The sequence below is a fragment of the Pleurodeles waltl genome, chromosome 11 (genome assembly GCF_031143425.1).
Source record: "Pleurodeles waltl isolate 20211129_DDA chromosome 11, aPleWal1.hap1.20221129, whole genome shotgun sequence".
Classification (NCBI taxonomy): domain Eukaryota; kingdom Metazoa; phylum Chordata; class Amphibia; order Caudata; family Salamandridae; genus Pleurodeles; species Pleurodeles waltl.
Genome location: NC_090450.1, coordinates 355,451,135 through 355,474,621, shown reverse-complemented (window position 1 = coordinate 355,474,621; position 23,487 = coordinate 355,451,135). Strand labels below are relative to the sequence as shown.

The following is a 23,487-nucleotide window of genomic DNA, read 5'->3' as shown; positions in this document are numbered from 1 at the left end:
GGGATTTCCTTAGATAAAAATGCAAGAGCTCATCAGAGTTCCTCTGCTTCTCTCTCTTCACCTTCTGCCAAGGAATCGACTGCTGACCGCGCTGGAAGCCTGCAAAACTGCAACAAAGTAGCGAAGACGACTACTGCAACTCTGTAACGCTGATCATGCCGCCTTATTGACTGTTTTCCTGGTGGTGCATGCTGTGGGGGTAGTCTGCCTCCTCTCTGCACTAGAAGCTCAGAAGAAATCTCCGGTGGGTCGACGGAATCGTCACCCTGCAACCGCAGGCACCAAAGAACTGCATCACCGGTCCCCTGGGTCTCCTCTCAGCACGACGAGCGAGGTCCCTTGAATCCAGCAACTCTGTCCAAGTGACTCCCACAGTCCAGTGACTCTTCAGTCCAAGTTTGGTGGAGGTAAGTCCTTGCCTCCCCACGCCAGACTGCATTGCTGGGAACCGCGTCTTTTGCAGCTACTCCGGCTCCTGTGCACTTTCCGAGGGAATCCTTTGTGCACAGCCAAGCCTGGGTCCACGGCACTCTAACCTGCATTGCACGACCTCCTGAGTTGTCCTCCGGCGGCGTGGGACTCCTTTGTGCAACTTCGGGTGAGCACCGTTTCACTCCTCTTCGTAGTGCCTGTTCCGGCACTTCTGCGGGTGCTGCCTGCTTCTGAGAGGGCTCCTTGTCTTGCTGGGCGCCCCTTCTGTCCCCTGACGCAATTGGCGACATCCTGGTCCCTCCTGGGCCACAGCAGCATCCAAAAACCCTAACCGCATGACTTTCAGCTAGCAAGGCTTGTTTGCGGTCTTTCTTCAGGAAAACACTTCTGCACGACTCTCCACGGCATGGGACATCCATCCTCCAAAGGGGAAGTTTCTAGCCCTTGTCGTTCCTGCAGAATCCTCAGCTTCTACTGTCCAGTAGCAGCTTCTTTGCACCCACAGCTGGGATTTCCTGGGCATCTGCCCACTCTCGACTTGATCGTGACTTTTGGACTTGGTCCCCTTGTTCTACAGGTACTCCAGTCTGGAAATCCATAGTTGTTGCATTGCTAGTGTTGGTCTTTCCTGCAGAATTCCCCTATCACGACTTCTGTGCTCTTTGGGGAACTTTAGTGCACTTTGCACTCACTTTTCAGGGTCTTGGGGTGGGCTATTTTTCTAACCCTCACTGTTTTCTTACAGTCCCAGCGACCCTCTACAAGGTCACATAGGTTTGGGGTCCATTCGTGGTTCGCATTCCACTTTTGGAGTATATGGCTTGTGTTGCCCCTATCCCTATGTGTCCCCATTGCATCCTATTGTAACTATACATTGTTTGCACTGTTATCTAATACTATACTGCATATTTTTTGTTTTGTGTACATATATCTTGTGTATATTTGCTATACTCATACTGAGCGTACTCACTGAGATACTTTGGCATATTGTCATAAAAATAAAGTACCTTTATTTTTAGTATATCTGTGTATTCTGTTTTCTTATGATATTGTGCATATGACACTAGTGGTACTGTAGGAGCTTCACTCGTCTCCTAGTTCAGCCTAAGCTGCTCTGCTAAGCTACCATTATCTATCAGCCTAAGCTGCTAGACACTAATAAGGGATATCTGGGCCTGGTGCAAGGTGTAAGTACCCCTTGGTATTCACTACAAGCCAGTCCAGCCTCCTACACTAGGGAATTATAAGGGTGTTCCAGTATGCCAATGTGAATTGGTGAAATTGGTCACTAGCCTGTTAGTGACAATTTGGAAAGCACAGAGAGCATAACCACTGAGGTTCTGGTTAGCAGAGCCTCAGTGAGACAGTTAGTCATTACACAGGGAACACATACAGGGCACACTTATGAGCACTCGGGCCCTGGCTGGCAGGGTCCCAGTGACACATACACTAAAACAACATATATACAGTGAAATATGGGGGTAACATGCCAGGCAAGATGGTACTTTCCTACAAGGCACCTCATCATTACTGTTGGGCCTGGTGGCAGGGCCATGGTGGGCCAGATGGTTGTTATCTGCGGGCATGCCAGTGAGGCGGGTAAGCATGTCTTTAAGGTTGCATTCTTTCAATCCTAGCCCTCATTTCATCTCGTCATGTTCTTCTGAGCATAGGATTGCCATGCAATTTAGGTCCATAAAGCCGGGGGGCACATGTGTGCTACGTGCTTAGTCTCCCCTGTTGTTGGGGAGGATCACGTACCCTTCAGGGTGGGTGGGGGTTCTCTGCAGTGGAAAGTTCCTCAGATGCAGAGTGGCTGTGTTGTTGTACCTCTGAGCGATGTGGTTAGCCAAATGTCCGACGTCATGTCGCTTGGGCACTACTGCCTGTCCAGATGGCCTGTGTGCAAGGTCCTGTGTGATGAGTGCTCAGCAGTGTGCCATAACAGTCACTGCTGTCAGAGGGAACCCTAAGGGAAGGAGAACTTCACACACATGGTCGTTGCAGGGATTCCCAAGCAGTAAAGAGAGGTAGAAGTGCAGAGGGATGGGCGCAGTGCAGCCTAATTATCTGCCCCTTGGAAAGGTCGGGATGGGATGGCAGCGGCACAGCCAGGCAGTGTGAGGCAGATGAGGTGTGGGTGGGGTTGATGCGGGGTAGGAAAGTGTTTGTTATCTTGCGTCAATGGGCTCCCAGCTCCACTGGCCAACTCACCCCAGGTATTCGACTGGGGAAGCCTTCAAATGCACTATCTGCTCTGCAGAATGCTAGGCCCTTCTCTGGTGTCACTGAAGGCCTCAATGATAGGCGGGTCCATCACCCTTGGAAGCTGTAGAGGGCCTGAGGCTGCAGGACTGGATGGCTGTGCAGCAGGGTGGGTGCAAGCTCTCTGGTCAGGGCCTGTTCTGTCCTGGAGGGGCCAAGTTGCAGTGATGCTCCTCAGCCAGACACAGTGAGTTCAGTGTGGTGTGGGCAGGACCAACGTAGGGCAAGCTGCTGCGGGGGAAGTCAAGGATGTCCATCTCTTCTGTGGGTCTCCGAACCTGCCATCAGAGCAGTGGCTGCCATCTTAAGAGCAGCAGCTCCCGGCCCAGTCTCTCCATCCTACACCATAAAGAGTCCAGGAGCGCCCTTTTAACTGAAGGCATGGTCGCTCCCATCCGAGGACTGTCTGGTGAGGGTGCCACTAGGTGAATGACTGAGTGGCCCTGGTTCCACTGCTGGGCAAAGACTATTGTGGGGACGCAGCTGCTGCCATCTTGGCCACGCCCCAAGAAGTCATTTTGGGGGTGCTGGAAATGCTGCTCAGTCTTCTCCGGTCACTGTACCACTCAGTGAGTGCCGGTGCATCAACCAGAGCTCGTCAACTCACTAGCACAAGGGAGCCTTATCAAAAACAGGAGGAAGGGAGCACACTGCCTCACATGCCAGTTTGTCCCTAGTTCTCCCTATTGCATTATGGTAAATGCAGTACTTGATAGTCTCATCAATGACAGTGTTTAGTTTTCACCCTTGTTGATGCAGCCACAGCTTTAATACGCATGTATTGACACTTTCCTGGCTTTTGACTGTTTTAACAAATCTCATTTGTGGCATACAATGTTTAATAATGTGTGAACCTGTTTTTATCTAATACCAGAATTACACATAGACACATGTACATCTCTTAAACCGTGAAACAATTAGCTGAAATGTGCTAAATTCTACTGTCAATCTTGTGTTCACCAGAGAAATGCTTTGGCTCTTTATTTATTTTTTTCCCTCCTAACCAATGCTTCAGAGCTCTTTATTACGGAAATGATGTCTTTTTACATGATCACACTACTGTAAGCTTGCAAGGTAGTCTTTTAATGTGTTAATGATCTCAAAGCCAATCTAAGTAAAACTTACATCTTATCGTTTGCCAAGATAAAGTTTACTTTTGTACCAATTATTTGATACCTGGGAAATCTAATGGATAACAGACTCAACTGGAGACCGCTTATCGAATGAAAGAAAAAATCATTACACTGAATGGCTGGTACATTGGATAACTGTAATTTTTATCATAGTGTCTGTTCATTGGTTCTTATTCAAAAAGGCATACTTATCTATCTTTATCCCACGACTAACCTCAAGGTGCACAATTTCCAGATTTCATCTTCACAATTAATTTTACAAAGGGCCTAACCTGGCAAAACATCTTGGGAGTTCAAATTCTAGAAGCTTGCAACACATAAGACTAGAAATTGGCTTGACTTCTTGATGGGTTCTTGCTCTGAAGATTACTGTCAATTAGCATCTACAGCAAAAAGTGTGGGAGTGACCATCCATAAATGGCACTTTCCTACAATTCTGTTGATTATGAATCTGAAATTGCACGGGAGCCTGCTAACCAGGCCTCCGTGCCAGTGTTCTCTCCCTAAATTGCTATATGTAAATTGGCACCCATATTTTGCAATCACTTTAAACCCCCTTATAAGTCCCTAGTATATGATACCAGTGTTATCCAGGGCATGGTTGTTAAAGGGGTCACCAGGGCCTGAGCACTGTCTGTGCCACCCTGAATGACCCAAGTAAACTACTGACAGCAGACCTGCCATTGCAGACTGCAGGAGCAGTGTGAACTACTCAAACTTGACTGTACCCATACCATGCGTGGCACGGCCAAAGCACTATCTTTAATATATGTCAGTCACCTTTAAGAAAGGCCTCCTAAGCCCAGAAGGCAGGGTGTGTTATATTAAAGGTGTGGCTATGTAAGGGCACGCTTATGTCGCTATAGTTGCATTTTCCATCAAAGGCTACTATAAGTTAAAGCGGTCCATAGGATAACATGGGCTGGCACCTGGGAAAACCAGAGGTCACCAGCTCCATTATGGTACTGCCAAAATGGGTCATGTTTGGTATCAAACATGCCTTCTCACCCCTGACACAAATCCTGTGTCAAGGGAAATGAGGCATGCACCCAGGTGGCAACCTTAGAGGTTTCCCACCTAGTTGCTCCAGTTTTACTGTGCGCTGGCCACCAGCTTGTAGCTGAGGATACCAAGACAGTATTCTGACCACTGGTCAGAGTGTGAACACTCCTAAGAGTCAGGACAAAGGCCCAGATGGTAAGGAGGGCACATCTCCCTCCCTCCTAGGAAGCTTAGTGAAGAAGCACATCAAGGCAGTGAGCTTCAAGGGCACACTTCTCTGACACGCAACCAGGCTGTCCCCAGTGGAGGACAAAGCCATTCTCCTGCTCCAAGGAACATTTGCACCTGGGCAGGCAGGAAACTTAGTTAGTCAGGAGGCATACACCCTCAGAAAGCTTGCCACACCTCTAGGATGGGCTACCTGGTCTGTACAGTTGTGGACGCTTTCTTCCATATTGAAAAGTGCAAAATAGTGTTGTGGGTAGAAATATGCCACAATTCACTGGATGTGGTCACCTCACCAGCAGATTACCTGTGGTGCTACTAGTCCATTGGATACTTGCACCCACACCCTAACACATCTAAACCTAGGTTTTAAGGGCCCCCCCCTGGCACCAGGACCTCAGATCTGCAACAGCTTGCGAAGAAAGGACAGAAGGAGACCTGCATCGATGACAACAGAAATATGCCAAACAAAAGGTATGATACCTCAGACCAGTGGTAACTGTATGAAAGTACCATCTTGCCTGGCATGTTACCTCCATTTTTACTTGTATGTATGTTTGTTTTCGCCTGTGTCACTAGGATCCTGCTAGCCAGGACCCCAGTGCTCATAAAGTGTGCCCTGTATGTGTTCCCTGTGTGGCGCCTAACTGTATCACTGAAGCTCTGCTAACCAGAACCTCAGTGGTTATGCTCTCTCTGCTTTCCAAATTGTCACTAACAGGCTAGTGACCAATTTCACCAATTCACATTGGCACACTGGAACACCCTTAATTCCCTAGTATATGGTACCTAGGTACCCGGGGTATTGGGGTTCCAGGAGATCCCTATGGGCTGCAGCATTTCTTTTGCCACCCATAGGGAGCACAGACCATTATTACACAGGACTGCCACTGCAGCCTGAGTGAAATAACGTCCATGTTATTTCACAGCCATTTTTCACTGCTCTTAAGTAACTTATCAGTCACCTATATGTCTAACCCTCACTTAGTGAAGGTTAGGTGCAGAGTTACTAAGTGTGAGGGCACCCTGACACTAGCCAAGGTGCCCCCGCATTGTTCAGGGCAATTTCCCTGGACTTTGTGAGTGCGGGGACACCATTACAGGCGTGAACTTAATATAGGTCAATACCTATGTGTAACTTCACAATGGTAACTCCGAACATGGCCATGTAACATGTCTAAGATCATGGACTTGTCCCCCCAATACCATTCTGGTGACAATCCCATGCATCCCTGGGGCTCCAGCATGGACCCCGGGTACTGCCAAACTAGCTCTCTGGGGCTTTCTCTGCAGCTACCGCTGCTGCCAACCCTCAGACAGGTTTCTGCCCCCCTGGGGCCTGGGCAGCCCAGTCCCAGGAAGGCAGGACAAAGGATTTCCTCTGAGAGAGGGTGTTACACTCTCTCCCTTTGGAAATAAGTGTCAAGGGCCTGAGAGGAGTAGCCTCTCCTGGCCTCTGGGAATGCTTTCAAGGGCACAGATGGTGCCCTCCTTGCATAAACCAGTCTACACCAGTTCAGGGAGCCCCCGGCCCCTGGTCTAGTGCGAAACTGGACAATAGAAAAGGGTAGTGACCACTCCCCTGTCCATCACCACCCCAGGGGTGGTGCCCAGTGCTCCTCCAATGTGTCCCAGACCTCTGCCATCTTGAATGCAGAGGTGTGATAGCACAATGGAGACCTCTGAGTGGCCAATGCCAGTGGGTGATGTCAGAGACCCCTCCTGATAGGCTCTTACCTGGTTAAGTAGCCAATCCTCCTCTGTGGGCTATTTAGGGTCTCTCCAGTGGGTTTCTCTTCAGACAATGAATGCAAGAGCTCACCAGAGTTCCTCTGCACTTCTCGCCAACTTCTGCAAAGGATCGACCACTGACTGCTCCAGGACGCCTACAAAACCGCAACAAAGTAGCAAGAAGACTACCAGCAACATTGTAGCGCCTAATCCTGTCGGCTTTCTCAACTGTTTCCTGGTGGTGCATGCTCTGAGGGCTGTCAGCCTTCACCCTGCACTGGAAGCCAAGAAGAAATCTCCTGTGGGTCGACGGAATCTTCCCCCTGCCAAAACAGGCACCAAACTTATGCATCACCGATCCTCTGGGTCCCCTCTCATCTTGACGAGCTTGGTCCCTGGAACACAGGAGCTGGATCCAAGTCACCCGACAGTCCAGTGGTCCTTCTGTCCAAATTTGGTGGAGGTAAGTCCTTGCCTCCCCACGCCAGACAGTAATCCTGTGTACTGCGTGATCTGCAGCTGCTAGGGCTTCTGTGTACTTTTGCAAGACTTCCTTCGTGCACAGCACAGCCCAGGTCCCCAGAACTCTGTCCTGCAGTGCCCAACTTGCTGAGTTGGACTCCGACTTCGTGGGACCCTCTTTTGTTGTGCTGAGATGACCGCTGTACTCAGATTTTCTGAATGCCTGTTCAGGTGTTTCTGAGGGTGCTGCCTGCTTCTGCATGGGCTCTCTGTTGCTGAGCTCCCCCTCTGTCTCCTCCTCCAAGGTGCGACCTCCTGGTCCTTCCTGAGCCCTGGCAGCACCCAAAATCTTCAACCGTGGCTCTTGCAGCTAGCAAGGCTTGTTTGTGGTGTTTCTGCATGGAAAAAAACTCTCCATCCTCCAGCATGCCGTGAGACATCTTCTGACCAAAGGAGAAGTTCATGGCACCTTCCCTTGTTGCAGAATATTTGGCTTCTTCCACCTGGATGCAGCACTTTTGCACCTTCATCCGGGGTTTAGTGGGCTCCTGCCCCCCCCCCCCTCCGGGCACTTGCGTGACTCTTGGACTTGGTCCCCTTCCTTTACGGGTCCTCAGGTCCAGGAATCCGTCTTCAGTGCTTTGCAGTCAGTTGTTGCCTTTGCAGAATCCCCTACTTTACTGTCTTTCTGGGGTAGTAGGGTAACTTTACTCCTACTTTCCAGGGTCTTGGGGTGGGGTACCTTGGACACCCTTAGTGTTTTCTTACACTCCCAGCAACCCTCTGCACACTACACTAGGCCTGGGGACCATTCGTGGTTCGCATTCCACTTTAGGAGTATATGGTTTGTGTTGCCCCTAGGCCTATTTTCTCCTATTGCATTCTATTGTGTTCTACAGTGTTTGCACTACTTTTCTAAGTGTTTTACTTACCTGATTTTGGTTTGTGTGTATATTTTGTGTATATTACTTACCTCTAAGGGAGTATATCCTCTGAGATACTTTTAGCATATTATATCAAAAATAAAGTACCTTTATTTTTAGTAACTCTGAGTATTGTGTTTTCTTATGATATAGTGCTATGTGATATAAGTGGTATAGTAGGAGCTTTGCATGTCTCCTAGTTCAGCCTAAGCTGCTCTGCTATAGCTACCTCTAGCAGCCTAAGCTGCTAGAACACTACTAATCTACCAATAAGGGATAACTGGACCTGGCACAAGGTGTAACTACCACAAGGTACCCACTACAAGCCAGGCCAGCCTCCTACAGTAATCTTTCTGGATCTGCTTGTATGCAACTCCTCCACAGGTAAAAGCACCTACCAGAATTGAAGTGCTGGCCATCGGGCCCTCTGAGGGATTGACAAAAAGAAGGTGGTCCAATATATTGCGTGAAGTATAGTCCAGATCTCCACCAAGTCCCAGCTGGCAACTGTTTTCCAGGACGCCGGAAGAGAAGATAGCTTTTCCTTCACCTTACCTTTTCCAAGGCTTGTTGGTGGCCAGTCTGGTCAACACTGCAACCCGAGGGCACACTGCAGCACCTGCATCTGACTTCACCAGTGGTTCCGTTGTTGAGTTTTTGCAAACGCTTCTATGCCTGCACCGCCAAAGTGGTAAAGCCAGCAACCACAGCTCCTATTCAGCACCAAGGAAACCACTGCACACGAGACTCTTGAGCTAGTTGGAGTTCTGTCTGGTGAGTCCTGGAACAGGGGCCCACACAAACATAACCCCCAGGGGGCTACCACAAACTCAACCTGCAAGTGACCCAGTATCACAGGTACAATTTTTCAGCACCCGTGGCTCCCGCGTTCAGCACCAAGGAGAGCCAGGACATCTCTGCAACTGGGCCCCATGAGCCAGATAACATTTGTCTGACTGTCGCAGTTTGGTCCTGGGACATGCATGACCTTAAATACAAGTGGCTTCCTCTTAATTCACCCAGCAAGTAGACGAGTAGCACTAGTGATTTTTTCCATTGACCACAACGGTGAAAGTTTCATAGCTTGAACAATATTGAATTATTTTTCACTTGAAATTCTATAACTCCGGTTATATGTATCTGACTTACTTTGTTTTGGTGTCTAAATTAATATAAAGATCTGCTTTACTTTTATAAATTGATGTTGGATTTCATTTGAATTACTTATCGGCCATGTTGGTACTCTGAAATGCTTAACATATGTTCCTCTACCAAAGACTGACTGCTGTTTGCCACACTACCAGGAATGAGCTAAAGATTTATTATTGTGAATCCAAGGACCATCTTCGGGGTATTGTGAGAGTATTACATAGTGAAGCCTAACTAGCATCCATGCATATTACTCCACTTTTCCACAATAATTATTTGATTATTCAACCAGCACCTGACACTCCTTAATCTTGACTTCAATGTTAGCTAACCAAACATAATGGGGTTGCTTTTTTATTATTCTTTATTTGGCTCATGTTGGCCAGAAGCTTAACATATGATTTACAATATTTTCAATCCAAGGGTGACTGCTGTAACCTGTGACTGCTTTTGAATCACCATCTTCATGTGCTGATCCATGCTATCTAAACTTTAAATCTTCATATCATATCAAGAAATGGAACGTTTGCTGAGTGATGTGATGATTTGTTTGGTAGCTAGAAAATAATATTTTGATGCTTTTTTTGCTTCTTCCATAATACAACATCAGATAAGATCAGCAAGTGGAGGGTTTTTCGGTATGATCCTATAATTTGAGTTTGTCGAACAAAACCTGAGATTTTTGTGCACATTCTTGTCATCTGCAACTCTCTTATTCTAGATTACCAGACATATTTTTTACACTTAGTGAACATCCTTGACCAGTTAACTGTTTTGAATTTCTCGAATAGCTGGATGCACCAGCCACATGTTTTTATTAGAGAGAATGTATTGTTTATTTTTATGTGATCAATTGCTTGGTAACTTTACATTAATTGATTGAAGTTTGTTTCACAAATGAAAAAAAATAATAAAACAGTAGATATGTTTTTAGAACACTTTACTTTTGCTGATTATTTGTAACTATTTCCTCGCCACGTCTAATCTCCTAGTCCTGCGTTATGCATTTACTGACACAACTTAAGTATAACTTATCTATTGCTTTGTACCTTACATATGTCCCTTTTAGTTTGCCTCTATGTTCTTCACGCTGCCTTCCCAATTAATTTACATTTACAACATCATAGAAAACAGATTGAAAAATGCCCCTTGTAAATGCAACTCTAAGATTCATCGAAGAACTTTTAAGTCACCAAAAGAGACTCGGTCATAAATATGAATAGAACATAAATCTTAATGATCCAGATTACAATCACTGGAACCAGTAAATGAAAGAAAATAGTGGATCCCAATGTAACGTATATTGGTACATTCATCAATTTGTCTCAACAACTTTTACCTCCGCGTGATAGCCAAGTTCTCCAGTCGTCACTGGTCAGATTCATTGACACCATACCAGTTTTGAGCCTTTGATCGTCAGATAGAACACAACTGCAATTGTAACTATAATTGTATTTGTATTTATATATTGCTTACTCCCTCTGATCGTTTAATTGCTTTACTGTGAGTAGCACGCAACCTGGGACCCAAGTTTAATGTTTAATATAGTGGTTATTGTTGGTTATAGTGAATAGTCATGTGCTCTCAAGAAAAGAATTGCCTTCATTTACTCCAGACACTTTGTGATATATTAATACCAGTTAGGTGTGATCAATGGTGGAGGCTGTGAGAGGAGGCCTCTTTTTGCATGGTTATCCCCCTCTTTGTGCCTGATGTTGTGTCCTAGAAGTTGTACTGCACAGGGACCCTGCTAATCAAGTACCCTGGGCTGGAGCTCTTTCCCTACATCTGTTGTGATGCTTGGCACAATTGGATACATTCTTACATATCACTGTAAGTCCCTAGTAAACATGTACCCCAGGCCCCTGGGCAAGAATATTAAGGGTAGGCCCCTGAGAGCAGCAGCACTGATTGTGCCACCCTCTAGGGCCCTGCACCTATATTCACCCAGCACTGCCATTGCAGGCTGAGTGTACTGGGGCACACCTAAAAAGACCAACTCAACATGGCACACTCCCTGTGTGCCTTGTCTACGCTACACTGCATATGTTATGGGTAAGTCACCCCTCTGATAGGCCTTACAGCCCTAAGGCAGGGTGCACCATACTATATGTGAGGGCATGATTGCATGAGCAATATGCCCCCACTGTGTCCCTGCCAAACCTGGGACATAGTGAGTGAATATAAGAGTCTGGCCTGGTTTGTAGTGGGTACCTATGGTACTTACACCGTATACCAGGTTGAGTTATCCCTTACTAGTGAAATGTATGCAGTGTCTAGAAGCCAGGCTCTCTAGAGGGTAGCTGTAGCTGAGCAGCCATAGCTTATCTAGGAGACATGCAAAGCTCATGCAATACGACTGCAGTCACGCAGTACTCACACACATGAAAGAAAACACTAATTGTAACAAAAATAAATGTACTTTATTTTGGTCACACAAATACCAAAAATACTATAGAGACCATATGCCCTTAGGAGGTAAGTAATACCCAAATTACACACACTAGTATGCAGACATAGGCATAAAAACAGTTAGAAAACAGTGCAATTAGTGAAAATCACAATGGTTAGAAATGGGCCTGGGGGGGGAACACAAACTACATACTAAGAAAGTGCAATGCGAATGTCGGTTTCCCACCTAGGCAAGTGTACTGTGTAGATGAGTCACTGAGAGTACTAGAAAACACCAAAGGTAAGTACTAGAACACACCCCAGTGCACAGGAAAGCAGGAGTAAAACATAGTAACTTTCCCAGAACACACAAACACGAGAAAGAAGATTATGCAAGAACCAGAAGAGACTACAAGAAACCAACAATAGATTCCTGGACCTGAAGACCTGTGGAAGAAGGGGACCAAGTCCAAGAAGCACAGAAGAGTCCAGGGAGAACAGGACCCCCTGCTAACCCGGATGAAGGTGCAAAAGAAAAAAAAAACGATGAAGAACAGTCAGTACTGCACCCAAGAAGACAGAGTCAGGTTCCTGGTTGGAGCAGATGATGTCGCATGGGGGATGGAGGACTGCAGTCTGGTTTGCGTCGCTGGAGTCTGCCAACAAGCCTTGGCACACACAAAGTCCGTGGTTAGCGGAAAATGGCGCTGCCCGGGACCAGGAGGGACCTGGTGGACTCTACCCAGGAGGGGGAGTCAGAGAGAGCTCTCAGCAACTCAGAGAGCCCACAGAAGACCAGGCAGCATGCACACAAGTTCCACAGCACAGGGACAAAGGAGGTGCAAGAAGAGGCCCATGCAGCACTACGACACAGGCTAACACGCCACTGGAGAACCACTCAGGAAGATGCGCATTGCAGGATAGTGCTGAGGGCCAGAGCTGCAAGATGCATGAAAAATGTAATGGAAGGATGCCACCAAGCCTTAGCAACTACAAAACGCACAGTGCATTGGGGTACTGTCTTGCGTGGGGAGGCAAGCTTCTACCCCAACCAAAGTTAGATAGTAGGACGTCAGGACCACTTCAGTCCACCACCTGTGATGCAGGAGCAACTCAGCCCAGCAGGAGAGGGGATCCATGCAGCCGGTCGTCATTGCAGTAGGTGCCTGCTGAAGCAGGGGAGTGGCTCCTTCACCCCAAGGGAGATTCCTTCACTCTTGTGGTGCATGCTGAAGACAGGCTGTCCTCTGAGGATGCACAACTGGGAAACAGTTGCTGGCAGAGCTGAAGATGCAATGCTGCAGAAGGCGTCTTTGCTTTGCAGTTTGTAGAGTTCTTGGAGGGTCCAGATGCAGTTTCTTTGGTGAGAAGTACAAGTGGGGGATGCAGAGGATTCCTGCTGGAGTCTTGCAATCCGAATCTGAAGAACCACCCAAAGGAGAGACCCTAAATATCCCTGAAAGGGGCATTGGTCACCTAAACAGTTGAGCACCTATCAGGGGAGGGCTGTGACATCACCTTCTGGCACTGGCCACTCAGATGCTCCCAGAGTTCCCTGCCAACTTGGAATCCAAGATGGCAAAACCCAGGGACCCTCTGGTGGAGCTCTGAGCACCACTCCTGGGGTGGTGATGGACGGCAGGTGGCCACTCTCCTTTCCTTTGACCAATTTCACGCCAGAGTAGGGACTGAGGGTCCCTAATCCGGTGTAGACTGGCTTATGCAAGGAGGGCACCAAATGTGCCCTTCAAGGCATTTCCAGTGGCTTGGGGAGGATACCCCTCCCATGCCTGTAACACCTATTTCCAAACGGAGAGGGTGTAACACTCCCAAAGGAAATCCTTTTGTTCTGCCTTCCTGTGCTCAAGCCTTTTCAAACAGGAGGGCAGAAACCTGTCTGTGAGGTGGCAGCAGCTGGGGCTGCCTGGAAAACCTCAGAAGGCTGTAATTGCATTACTGGGGGTCTTCTAAGGAGCCCCCAGAGTGCATGGAATCATAAAACCAATACTTGCAAAAGCCTTGGGATATGATTCCAACATGTTTGATACCAAACATGCCTATGTTCAGAGTTTCCGTTATGTAGCTGGACATAGATAGTGGTCTATGTCCAGTACACGCGTAAAATGGTGTCCCCACACTCACGAAGTCTGGAAAAAGGGTCCTGAAGGTGGTGGGAGTACCTCTGCCAGTGCAGGGGTGCCCTCACACACAGGTACTCCGCACCCTGCCCTCAGGGCTGGAAGGCTTGCTATAGGGGTGACTTATAAGTGACCTGGGGCCATATGTACTAAAGCTATTTCCCATAGACACAAAATGGGTAAAATACTTTGGTACATCTGGCCCCTGGTGCAGGGTAAATGGCAGTGAAAGGGTGCATGCACCTTTTCACACAGTCTGCAATGGCAGTCCTGCAGAACCCTGTTCATGGGCTCCCTATGGATGGCAAAGGATATGCTGCAGCCCATAAGCATCCCCTGGAACTCCAATGCCCTGGGTACCATATACTAGGGACTTATAAGGAGACATCAGTATGCCAATTGTCTATGAAATACTGTGTTAACAGTATGTGACAACCAAATTTAAGGGAGAGAGCATAACTACTGGGGTCCTGATTCGCAGGATCCCAGTAGACATAGTCAAACACACTGACAAACACGCCAAAAGTGGGCGTAACCAAGCTAGAAAGAGGTTACTTTCCTACAGTGAACAGAGCAGCCATTTTAAGTACATGGCCTGGAAATTGGTCAAACAGGAGTTCTCCAGCTACATGATGGCCACTATGCACCCTGAGTTGTTGGGTATCAAACAACCCAGAATGTTAAATCCAAAGTGGTACCAGTATTGGATTTAACCCTAAATGTACCCAGGGGTCACCTTAGAGGTGCCCCCTGCAAAAGCTAACCTAACTGGCATAGTTGCTGACTGGTTCTATCCAGCCTGCCACTTCCAGAGGGAGAGCCCTGGCTCTCAAGTTTGTAAAACAATGCCCTTCCTGGGCGGAGGAGCTAACACCCCCTCCCTCAGGAATGTGCAACACCCTGGTGGTGAGCTTCAAAGGGCTACTGCCCCAGAAACTCAAACCCCCAGGTCTGCTGCTAGCAGCAGATGGCTTCCCCCTTTGCAAATCCCATCCTTTGGCAAGAGCAAAGGCAGGAAACCAGACAAAGGGTAGGAGTGGCCTCACTGAGCATGCACCACCCCTGGGCATTTGCAGGCGAAGTGGACCCTTCATTTCATTTTCCTCCATGTTAGATGGCAGGAAAATAGCCAATGATGTTTAGGGAAGTGACCCTTCCCACAGGAAGTGGTCACTGTAGTGGATATAGCCACGCAAGGGAAAGTGTCCCATTGGATGCTACCAGGTTTCCCCTAAAACGCCCACTAAATTCAGTATTTAGTGGTGTAGGAAAGTACCATCTTGCCTGGCATGTTACCCCCATATTTCACTGTATATATGTTGTTTTAGTCTGTGTCACTGGGACCCTGCCAGGCAGGGCCCCAGTGCTCATAAGTATGTGCCCTGTATGTGTTCCCTGTGTGATGCCTAACTGTCTCACTGAGGCTCTGCTAACCAGAACCTCAGTGGTTATGCTCTTTCTGCTTTCCTAATGTATCACTAACAGGCTAGTGACCAGATTTACCAATTCACATTGGCATACTGGTACACCCATATAATTCCCTAGTATATGGTACTGAGGTACCCAGGGTATTGGGGTTCCAGGAGATCCCTATGAGCTGCAGCATTTCTTTTGCCACCCATAGGGAGCTCTGACAATTCTTACACAGGCCTGCCATTGCAGCCTGCGTGAAACAACGTCCACATAATTTCACAGCCATTTACCACTGCACTTAGGTAACTTATAAGTCACCTATATGTCTAACCTTCACCTGGTGAAGGTTGGGTGCAAAGTTACTTAGTGTGTGGGCATGTCTAAGATCATGGAATTGTCACCCCAATGCCATTCTGGCATTGGGGGGACAATTCCATGATCCCCCGGGTCTCTAGCACAGAACCCGGGTACTGCCAAACTGCCTTTCCGGGGGTCTCCACTGCAGCTGCTGCTGCTGCCAACCCCTCAGACAGGTTTCTGCCCTCCTGGGGTCCAGGCAGCCCAGTAAGGCAGAACAAAGGATTTCCTCTGAGAGAGGCACCCTCTCCCTTTGGAAATAGGTGTGAAGGCTGGGGAAGAGTAGCCTCCCCCAGCCTCTGGAAATGCTTTGATGGGCACAGATGGTGCCCTTCTCTGCATAAGCCAGTCTACACCGGTTTAGGGATCCCCCAGACCTGCTCTGGCGCGAAAATGGACAAAGGAAAGGGGAGTGACCACTCCCCTGACCTGCACCTCCCAGGGGAGGTGCCCCTTGCTCCTCCAGTGTGGCACACTGGACTGCTCTGAGTTGCCAGTGCCAGCAGGTGACGTCAGAGGCTCCTTCTGATAGGCTCTTAACTCTCTTGGTAGCCAATCCTCCTTCCAAGGCAGCCAAACCTCTTTTTTCTGGCTATTTAGGGTCTCTGCTTTGGGAATCTCCCCAGATAACAAATGCAAGAGCTCACCAGAGTTCCTCTGCATCTCCCTCTTCACCTTCTACCAAAGGATCGACCACTGACTGCTCAGGACGCCTGCAAAACCGCAACAAAGTAGCAAGACGACTACTAGCAACCTTGTATCGATTCATCCTGCCGGCTTTCTCGACTATTTCCAGGTGGTGCATGCTCTGGGGGTAGCCTGCTTCCTCCCTGCACCAGGAGCTCTGAAGAAATCTCCAGTGGGTCGACGGAATCTTCCCCCTGCAACCGCAGGCACCAAAAGACTGCATCACTGGTCCTCTGGGTCCCCTCTCAGGACAATGAGCGTGGTCCCTGGAACTCAGCAACTCTGTCCAAGTGACTCCCACAGTCCAGTGACTCTTCAGTCCAAGTTTGGTGGAGGTAAGTCCTTGTCTCCCCACGCTAGACTGCATTGCTGGGTACCGCGTGATTTGCAGCTGCTCCGGATCTTGTGCACTCTTCCAGGATTTCCTTCATGCACAGCCAAGCCTGGGTCCCCGACACTCCTTCCTGCAGTGCACAACCTTCTGAGTTGTCCTCCGGTGTCGTGGGACTCCCTTTTGTGACTTGGGGTGGACTCCGGGTCACTTTTCTTCCAAGCTCCTGTTCAGGTACTTCTGTGGGGGCTGCCTGCTTCTGTGAGGGCTCCCTAAGTTGCTGGGGGCCCCTTCTGTCTCCTCATCCAAGTGGCGACATCCTGGTCCCTCCTGGGCCACAGCACCACCCAAAAACCTCTACCGCGACCCTTGCAGCTAGCAAGGCTTGTTTACGGTCTTTCTGCATGGGAACACCTCTGCAAGCTTCATCACGACATGGTACATCAGTTTTCCAAAGGAGAAGTCCCTAGCTCTCTTCTTTCTTGCAGAATTCCAAGCTTCTTCCAACAGGTGGCAGCTTCCTTGCACCCTCAGCTGACATTTCCTGGGCTCCTGCCCACTCAACACTGTCGCAACTATTGGACTTGGTCCCCTTGTCTTACAGATACTCAGGTCCAGAAATCCACTGTTGGTGCATTGCTGGTGTTTGTTCTTCCTGCAGCATCCCCCTATCACGACTTCTGTGCTCTCTGGGGGTAGTAGGTGCACTTTACACCTACCTTTCAGGGTCTTGGGGTGGGCTATTTTTCTAACCCTCACTGTTTTCTTACAGTCCCAGCGACCCTCTACAAGCTCACATAGGTTTGGGGTCCAGTCGTGGTTCGCATTCCACTTTTGGAGTATATGGTTTGTGTTGCACCTATACCTATGTGCTCCTATTGCAATCTATTGTAACCTTACACTGCTTGCATTACTTTTCTTGCTATTACCTGCATAATTTTGGTTTGTGTACATATATCTTGTGTATATAACTTATCCTCATACTGAGGGTACTCACTGAGATACTTTTGGCATATTGTCATAAAAATAAAGTATCTTTATTTTTAGTACTTCTGTGTATTGTGCTTTCTTATGATATTGTGCATATGACACCAGTGGTATAGTAGGAGCTTTACATGTCTCCTAGTTAAGCCAAAGCTGCTTTGCCATAGCTACCTTCTATCAGCCTAAGCTGCTAGAAACACCTCTTCTACACTAGTAAGGGATAACTGGACCTGGCACAAGGGGTAAGTACCTCTGGTACCCACTGCAAGCCAGGCCAGCCTCCTACAAGTGGGCTTCCCTAGGCCAAGAAACTAGATTCATCTGGAAGAAAAGAAGATAGCACTAAAGAACCCGACAGGATGAGAACAGAGGACCTGCTGCACCAGAAGAGGCTCCAAGACCCCTGCTTGCTGCACCAGAGTCCCAACAATCGCTGCTGGGCAGGAGCTGACCACTGGGCCCTCCTCAAAAGACTCTGAGGACCTCTAGGCTTTGCAAATAGCCTGAGATCTCCCTCCTGAGTGGAGGCACCACTCAAACCAAAGGAACCTGCAAAGCGGTGAGGGACACTTCACCGACCGGACAATATCTCCACAACCAGAAGTTGCAGCCAAACTCAACAATACACCAACAACAGCCCAGACGAGACCTGCAATTGTGCCAACTTTGGTGACTCAGCGCCCTCCCGTGGCCGAGTTGTGTCAATACCCCAGGTACTGGTCAGTGCTCATTGGACAACCCCAAAAACAGCTCACCCAGAACTGCAACTGGACCAGGAGGAAGCCCCAGTTAAGGGACTTCATTGACACCCTGGACCTTCCACCAGAGCGCCCTCGATGTCCTACAAGGCCTACGGAAGAACACTTACCTCCAGCTCCCTTTGCGCACAGCATCCAAGACCTTCAAATCACCCTGCAACCGGCTGCCCTGAGCCGTGCATCATGGGATCTGCTGTGTGCCCCAGGTCCCCAACCCCTTGCGACCTCACGACCTCAACAGCCCAGGGCGACCCCAAGGCACCATCTTTAACTCTGCAAACCAGCTCTTTTTCCAAGTGGTCCCTCCAGGTGGCCCTGTGCCAAGAGACTTTCCAACGCTGCTCCTGCCAGAACCCGGAGCCGCCTGAGCCTCTCTAGCTGGCACAAGGTGCCCATCGACTGCTGCAACCATCCTGCAAAAGAAGAGACTGGTAAATCAACTGTGCGATTTTTAATGCATTTTTAAAAGTGACTGTGCGTTGATCCCAATGGTGCATAATTACGCACAGAAAGACTAACTTTATTAATACTTTGAAAAGTCATATCTCAAAATGTACTTAACGTATCTTAAAGATCTTGGTCTTAAAATGTATATTAAAGTCTGAAATATTTTTATAAATTCTGGTCCTGAGTTATTCATTGTGTGTGTGTGGTGCATGATTAGATTTGTGCGTACAGCAAATACTTAGCACATCTCCTGGATTAGCCTAACTGCTCCACCAGCTACGATAAAAATTGGAGCATTAGGTGGTCTAATTTTTACCTCTGGAAACCAACATGTGGTATCCTGCACCCCTGCATAGTGTGCCTAGGTTTACACACTACCTAGAGGGCCAGCCTCCTACAGAAGCTATGTGGTTTCAGGTGAATGGTTAATGAGATAGGCTGGTGGAGATTACGTAATGTTGCATATCAAAACATGCGACTCCAAGAAAAACTTGTGCAAACACACAGACTATAATACAAAGAGCTAAAATCTGGACCTTCCAGAAATATTGACCAACTAAAATTTTGAACTGGATTTAATTACTAAATTGAGCCAGTTTCACTTGAGACTGCGTTCCTGTACTATTCTGACCGCAGCCCTGGCACATCTGTGGCCAAGGTCCTTGGTCGTGGGGTTAGGCGGTGGTCGTAATTGTACTTGTGAGATATTTATGTAAGCTTATGTGTGAAGTGCTGCTGGTGGCAGGGATTGGTGGAACCAGGAGATAAAGGCCAGCAAGAAAAGTTTGTGTTTAAGTCACAAGTGATCTTATTGTTTCAAACACGTAGTCAAGGAGACACCAGTTATGCGCACCGTAGCGCTCATGAAAGCATATATTAATAAACATCTCAGAGCGGGGGCTCCTGAGCATTGATGTAGTGCATGAGTCAACAAGCGGAAAAAGGGGGCCAGTGGAAATCTAGATTAGTAATCCTTGCTGTGAAATGGCCTGCTGGGCTAAGGTGAGACCTGCGGCTGCGCTGTACAGCATACTATATGGTCGACAGAGGTACTGGTTGCTGGTATATGATGAATGACCCAAAGCAGTCACTACATGTGTTATTTATACCTTCGGGCCACACTCAGCCCTCCAGTTCTGTACTTTTTTTACAATGTACTGTAGAAGCCGTGTGGCACTCTACATCCCTCCCTGTCCAGGAGCACTTCCTTCACACATCTGAATGCTCAGTCGTCTCTATGGCCCCACTCCCATGGGTGGTCACGTTTCAGACAGGGTGGCTATACTGGGAATGAATCACCCTCAGTACATGGCAATCCCAAGAAAACTTCTGACCTCCGATGCATGTGGGGCACAGCAGCCATTTTGATGGCTTCTACTTTCTTCGGGTCGACTTGCAAACCACTACTTTAGAAGTGGTATCCAAAGAATTTGATGACATTTATGTAGAAGGATTTCTGCTGTGGAGGGTCCGCTACTATCAGCCAGCCTTTTCAGTATAGCCCTCAACCTTGTGTGGTGATCTTCCAGGATGTTGGAGTAGATCAGGATGTTTGAGCATGCCACCTAGCACAGACAGGACCTCCCAAATGTGGTCCTGAAAAACTTCAGCAGCAGAAAAGATGCCACAAACGCCACGTCACTCCTACCATTGATTAGATAGTTGCAGACTTCTACAAGGCCCGCTGGTTTTCAAAGCTAGATCACCACACAAGCTACCATCAGCTTGAGCTCGACGAAACAAGCTGATATATCACCATGTTCTCAACTCATGTGGGTCTACCTCGAGTGGTGCGGTTCTGGCTCTGTCGCAGGACATAGTGCTAGAGTGCAGGTGGTGGCGCAGTCTAACGGGTGTACACTTGTGTGAAGATGATGAGGGATTGTGGTGTTAATGGGCACTGCACCTGGACAGTGATGAGATGGTGTCTTTTGCGTTTCCCTTTGCTTGTTCTCGGTTCTCTCCTTTAATTATATTTTTTCTTTTTTTTCATCCCAGCTTTTGTTTTTACACTTCACTATGCCCCTTTTTCTCAGTTATTTTGTTATGTATCTTTTCTTTATTTCCTTGGTTGTTTCTGTCTGCTTCTGCTTCGCAGGCCTGCATAAAGTCCTTTCTTCCGAGCAGCCCACAAGTGCTCCTTTCTGCTAGCAGCCAGGTGTTACGCTATGAGGACTCCACAGCCTAGGCCACAAAGATCCACCGCACGTAGAGCAAACAAGCTTGAGTCCTCCTGAGCACACAGTGAGCCATGTGCTCTCTCGACGGCCTCCAGGCCAGGATGTATTGTGCTTTCCAGCTGCTAGGTGGAGCTGCTTTGCCACAGATTGCCAGGCCTTGCTGATTTCACCACTCGCCGAGTGACTGGGAATAGGAGTGGTGAGGAGAGGCTCACAGGGTTGACACAGTGTTGGGGGGGGTCCAGGCAGTGTTCCACATGCCTGCAGGTAGGGGGCAGTAGCCACGCACTGGCTCATGGCCACAGTAATCAGCAGCAGTTCTTGTTGCTGCATATGTCTCAGCCAGAGGCAGCAAGGAGACAAGGATGACCCAGCATGCAGGGTAAAAGTCTGCCTCATCGCCAGTGTGAAATCGTCTGCTGGGCTAAGGTGAGGCCTACTGCAGCTGCGCCGAGCAGCGTGCTCTACGGAGAGCATGGACACTGGTTGCTGCTATGTGCCGAGTGACCCCAAGTGGGCACTCCACAGTTTATTTATACATTCGGACTGGGCCGACTTTAGGGCAGTGCGAGTGGTACGGCCGCACCGGATGCTGGCCTGGATTGGGGGCTCTGACCTCAGGGGGGGCGCTGTGTTTAGCAATAACTTGCGATCTAATAGCACCTGATCAAACATTCCTTGTGTGTCCAGCCTTCAGGAAGCAATTAAAATGTCGATACCTCTTGTGATTAATGTTCCTGCTGGAGAGAGAAATGGGAGTTTTGTCTAGCGTCAGTTTTTGACTCGCCATAAAGTAGCGCAGAGGGTTAATGTTCCTGCTGCAAAGAACAGAACTATATTTTATGTGGATAGCTGAGTGGATTAGTAAAGCCAGCCTTTTCAAGCGCTTTAAAACAAATTAATGTATGCGAGAGAGGGGCTATGGATAGATGAGGGGCACATTTGCCGGGTGGCAGTGAGGGAATCTGGGAGGTGGTCATGGGGTGGGGGCGCCAAAAAGACTGCCGCGCAACCAGCGCTAAAGCCGGCCCTGCCTTTTGACCATGCCCAGCCTTCCAGTTGTGTGCTTCTTACACTGTAGTGTAGAGGCATGTTAACACTATGCACTTGCCTCATTGCCATTTGTTTATCAATTCGTCGGAGGGGAGATTATGCATAAACAGCGAGCCAAAAGTGATGAAAGCAGCCACTTTTAAGTGCTGCCCAGGTGAAGAATAAGACCATTTATTGGCCCCATAAAGTCATATGAACATAAAATGGCTGGGAGGTTCTCCACGCCCAGAAGGGGAGGCACACATTTCAATATCGTGCTTCCTGAAATCTGCCTGCAAATAACTCACTCAATTATGTACATGTAAAAAATCATCTCATCAAGAGTCCCATAGAAAAGGAATGGGGCTCAGGTAGGGAGTAATAGTACCATAGGTAAAGTATACGAGTAGAGTTGTAGACAGGGAACACGAAGGGGAGCAGAAGAGGGTCCTCTTTGAATGTCCAGCAACAATAGCAATTACACTAAAAACATTGGCTCATTGATCAACAAAGTAATGCCAGCAAGAAATCTGATGTTTTGTATAAAACCAAATGTGTAGCCTTTATATTCTTGAATGATTTTGAGGTATTGATAAAATTGAAATTGTAACATTTCACCAATATCTCAGAGATACACAATTTTCTCTTGTTCTCATCTTACAGGTATTACGAATAGGACTAATGGGTTACAACTCCACCAAAGCAAATGTGGACCTGGTCCTTGTAGCCCTAAAAGATGCCCTGCAGCAGTGTCACAAGAACAAGATCTGAAAGAACCATCTCATCACTGTTCCATCTTTGGCTCTGATCACCATTACCTCTTTGAAAAGCTTGCTTTACCTTGCCCTATCTTGTTCTTCCAACTTGAGGCTCCTTGCATCTCCCAACCCCTCATCTAATTCTAATGTGTGCAGTGGCGGCTAGGGTGCTTAATTATGGTGATAAATGTATAAGATTTGCTGCAATAAAATATCACATGAAGTGTTCATGATGTGTCTTTGAGTTTTTCCTGCTCTGGTGCTAAGGTGACCAAATTTAGTTTTTATCTCACAGCAAAAGAAAGTTCACTCTATGCTTTGTAACTGTGGGTAGTAGACACAGAAGCAGCGGGAGAAGAATATTTCATTCTGGTTCACAAGAAACTTTTGTGTTAACCAATGACTTGAATTCTGAGGGTGTTATCAGATACAAATCACTGCTACCAATTTCTTGAATCCTTTTCTTTGCATCAAATTTTCTAATTTGTATTTGTCACCAATGACACATACACTCTCCTATACCATAGAGCAATGAGGAAAGACATTATTATTTAAACAGTATTGGATATGACAAACTATGTTTGATCAGTCCACCACAACAGGAGATTCTTTTTTTAGTTACACAATCATTTTATTTTCTTCATTCCCACTAGTCCTAATTATCTATGTAAGTACTCACTGACATTTGT

The 23,487-nt window shown here is 47.8% G+C and overlaps 1 protein-coding gene across 1 annotated transcript in view; it reads left to right on the top strand.

Annotated features, from left to right (window-relative positions):
* Positions 1–23,026, top strand: part of AGXT (alanine--glyoxylate aminotransferase) — an 879,854-nt gene extending 856,828 nt beyond the window's left edge. Inside the window, exon 11 of the mRNA XM_069213665.1 lies at positions 22,704–23,026. Coding sequence (XP_069069766.1) covers positions 22,704–22,811 — 108 coding nt within the window. The 3' untranslated portion in view covers positions 22,812–23,026. The remainder of the gene's footprint in view (positions 1–22,703) is intronic.
* The last annotated feature ends 461 nt before the right edge of the window (positions 23,027–23,487 follow it).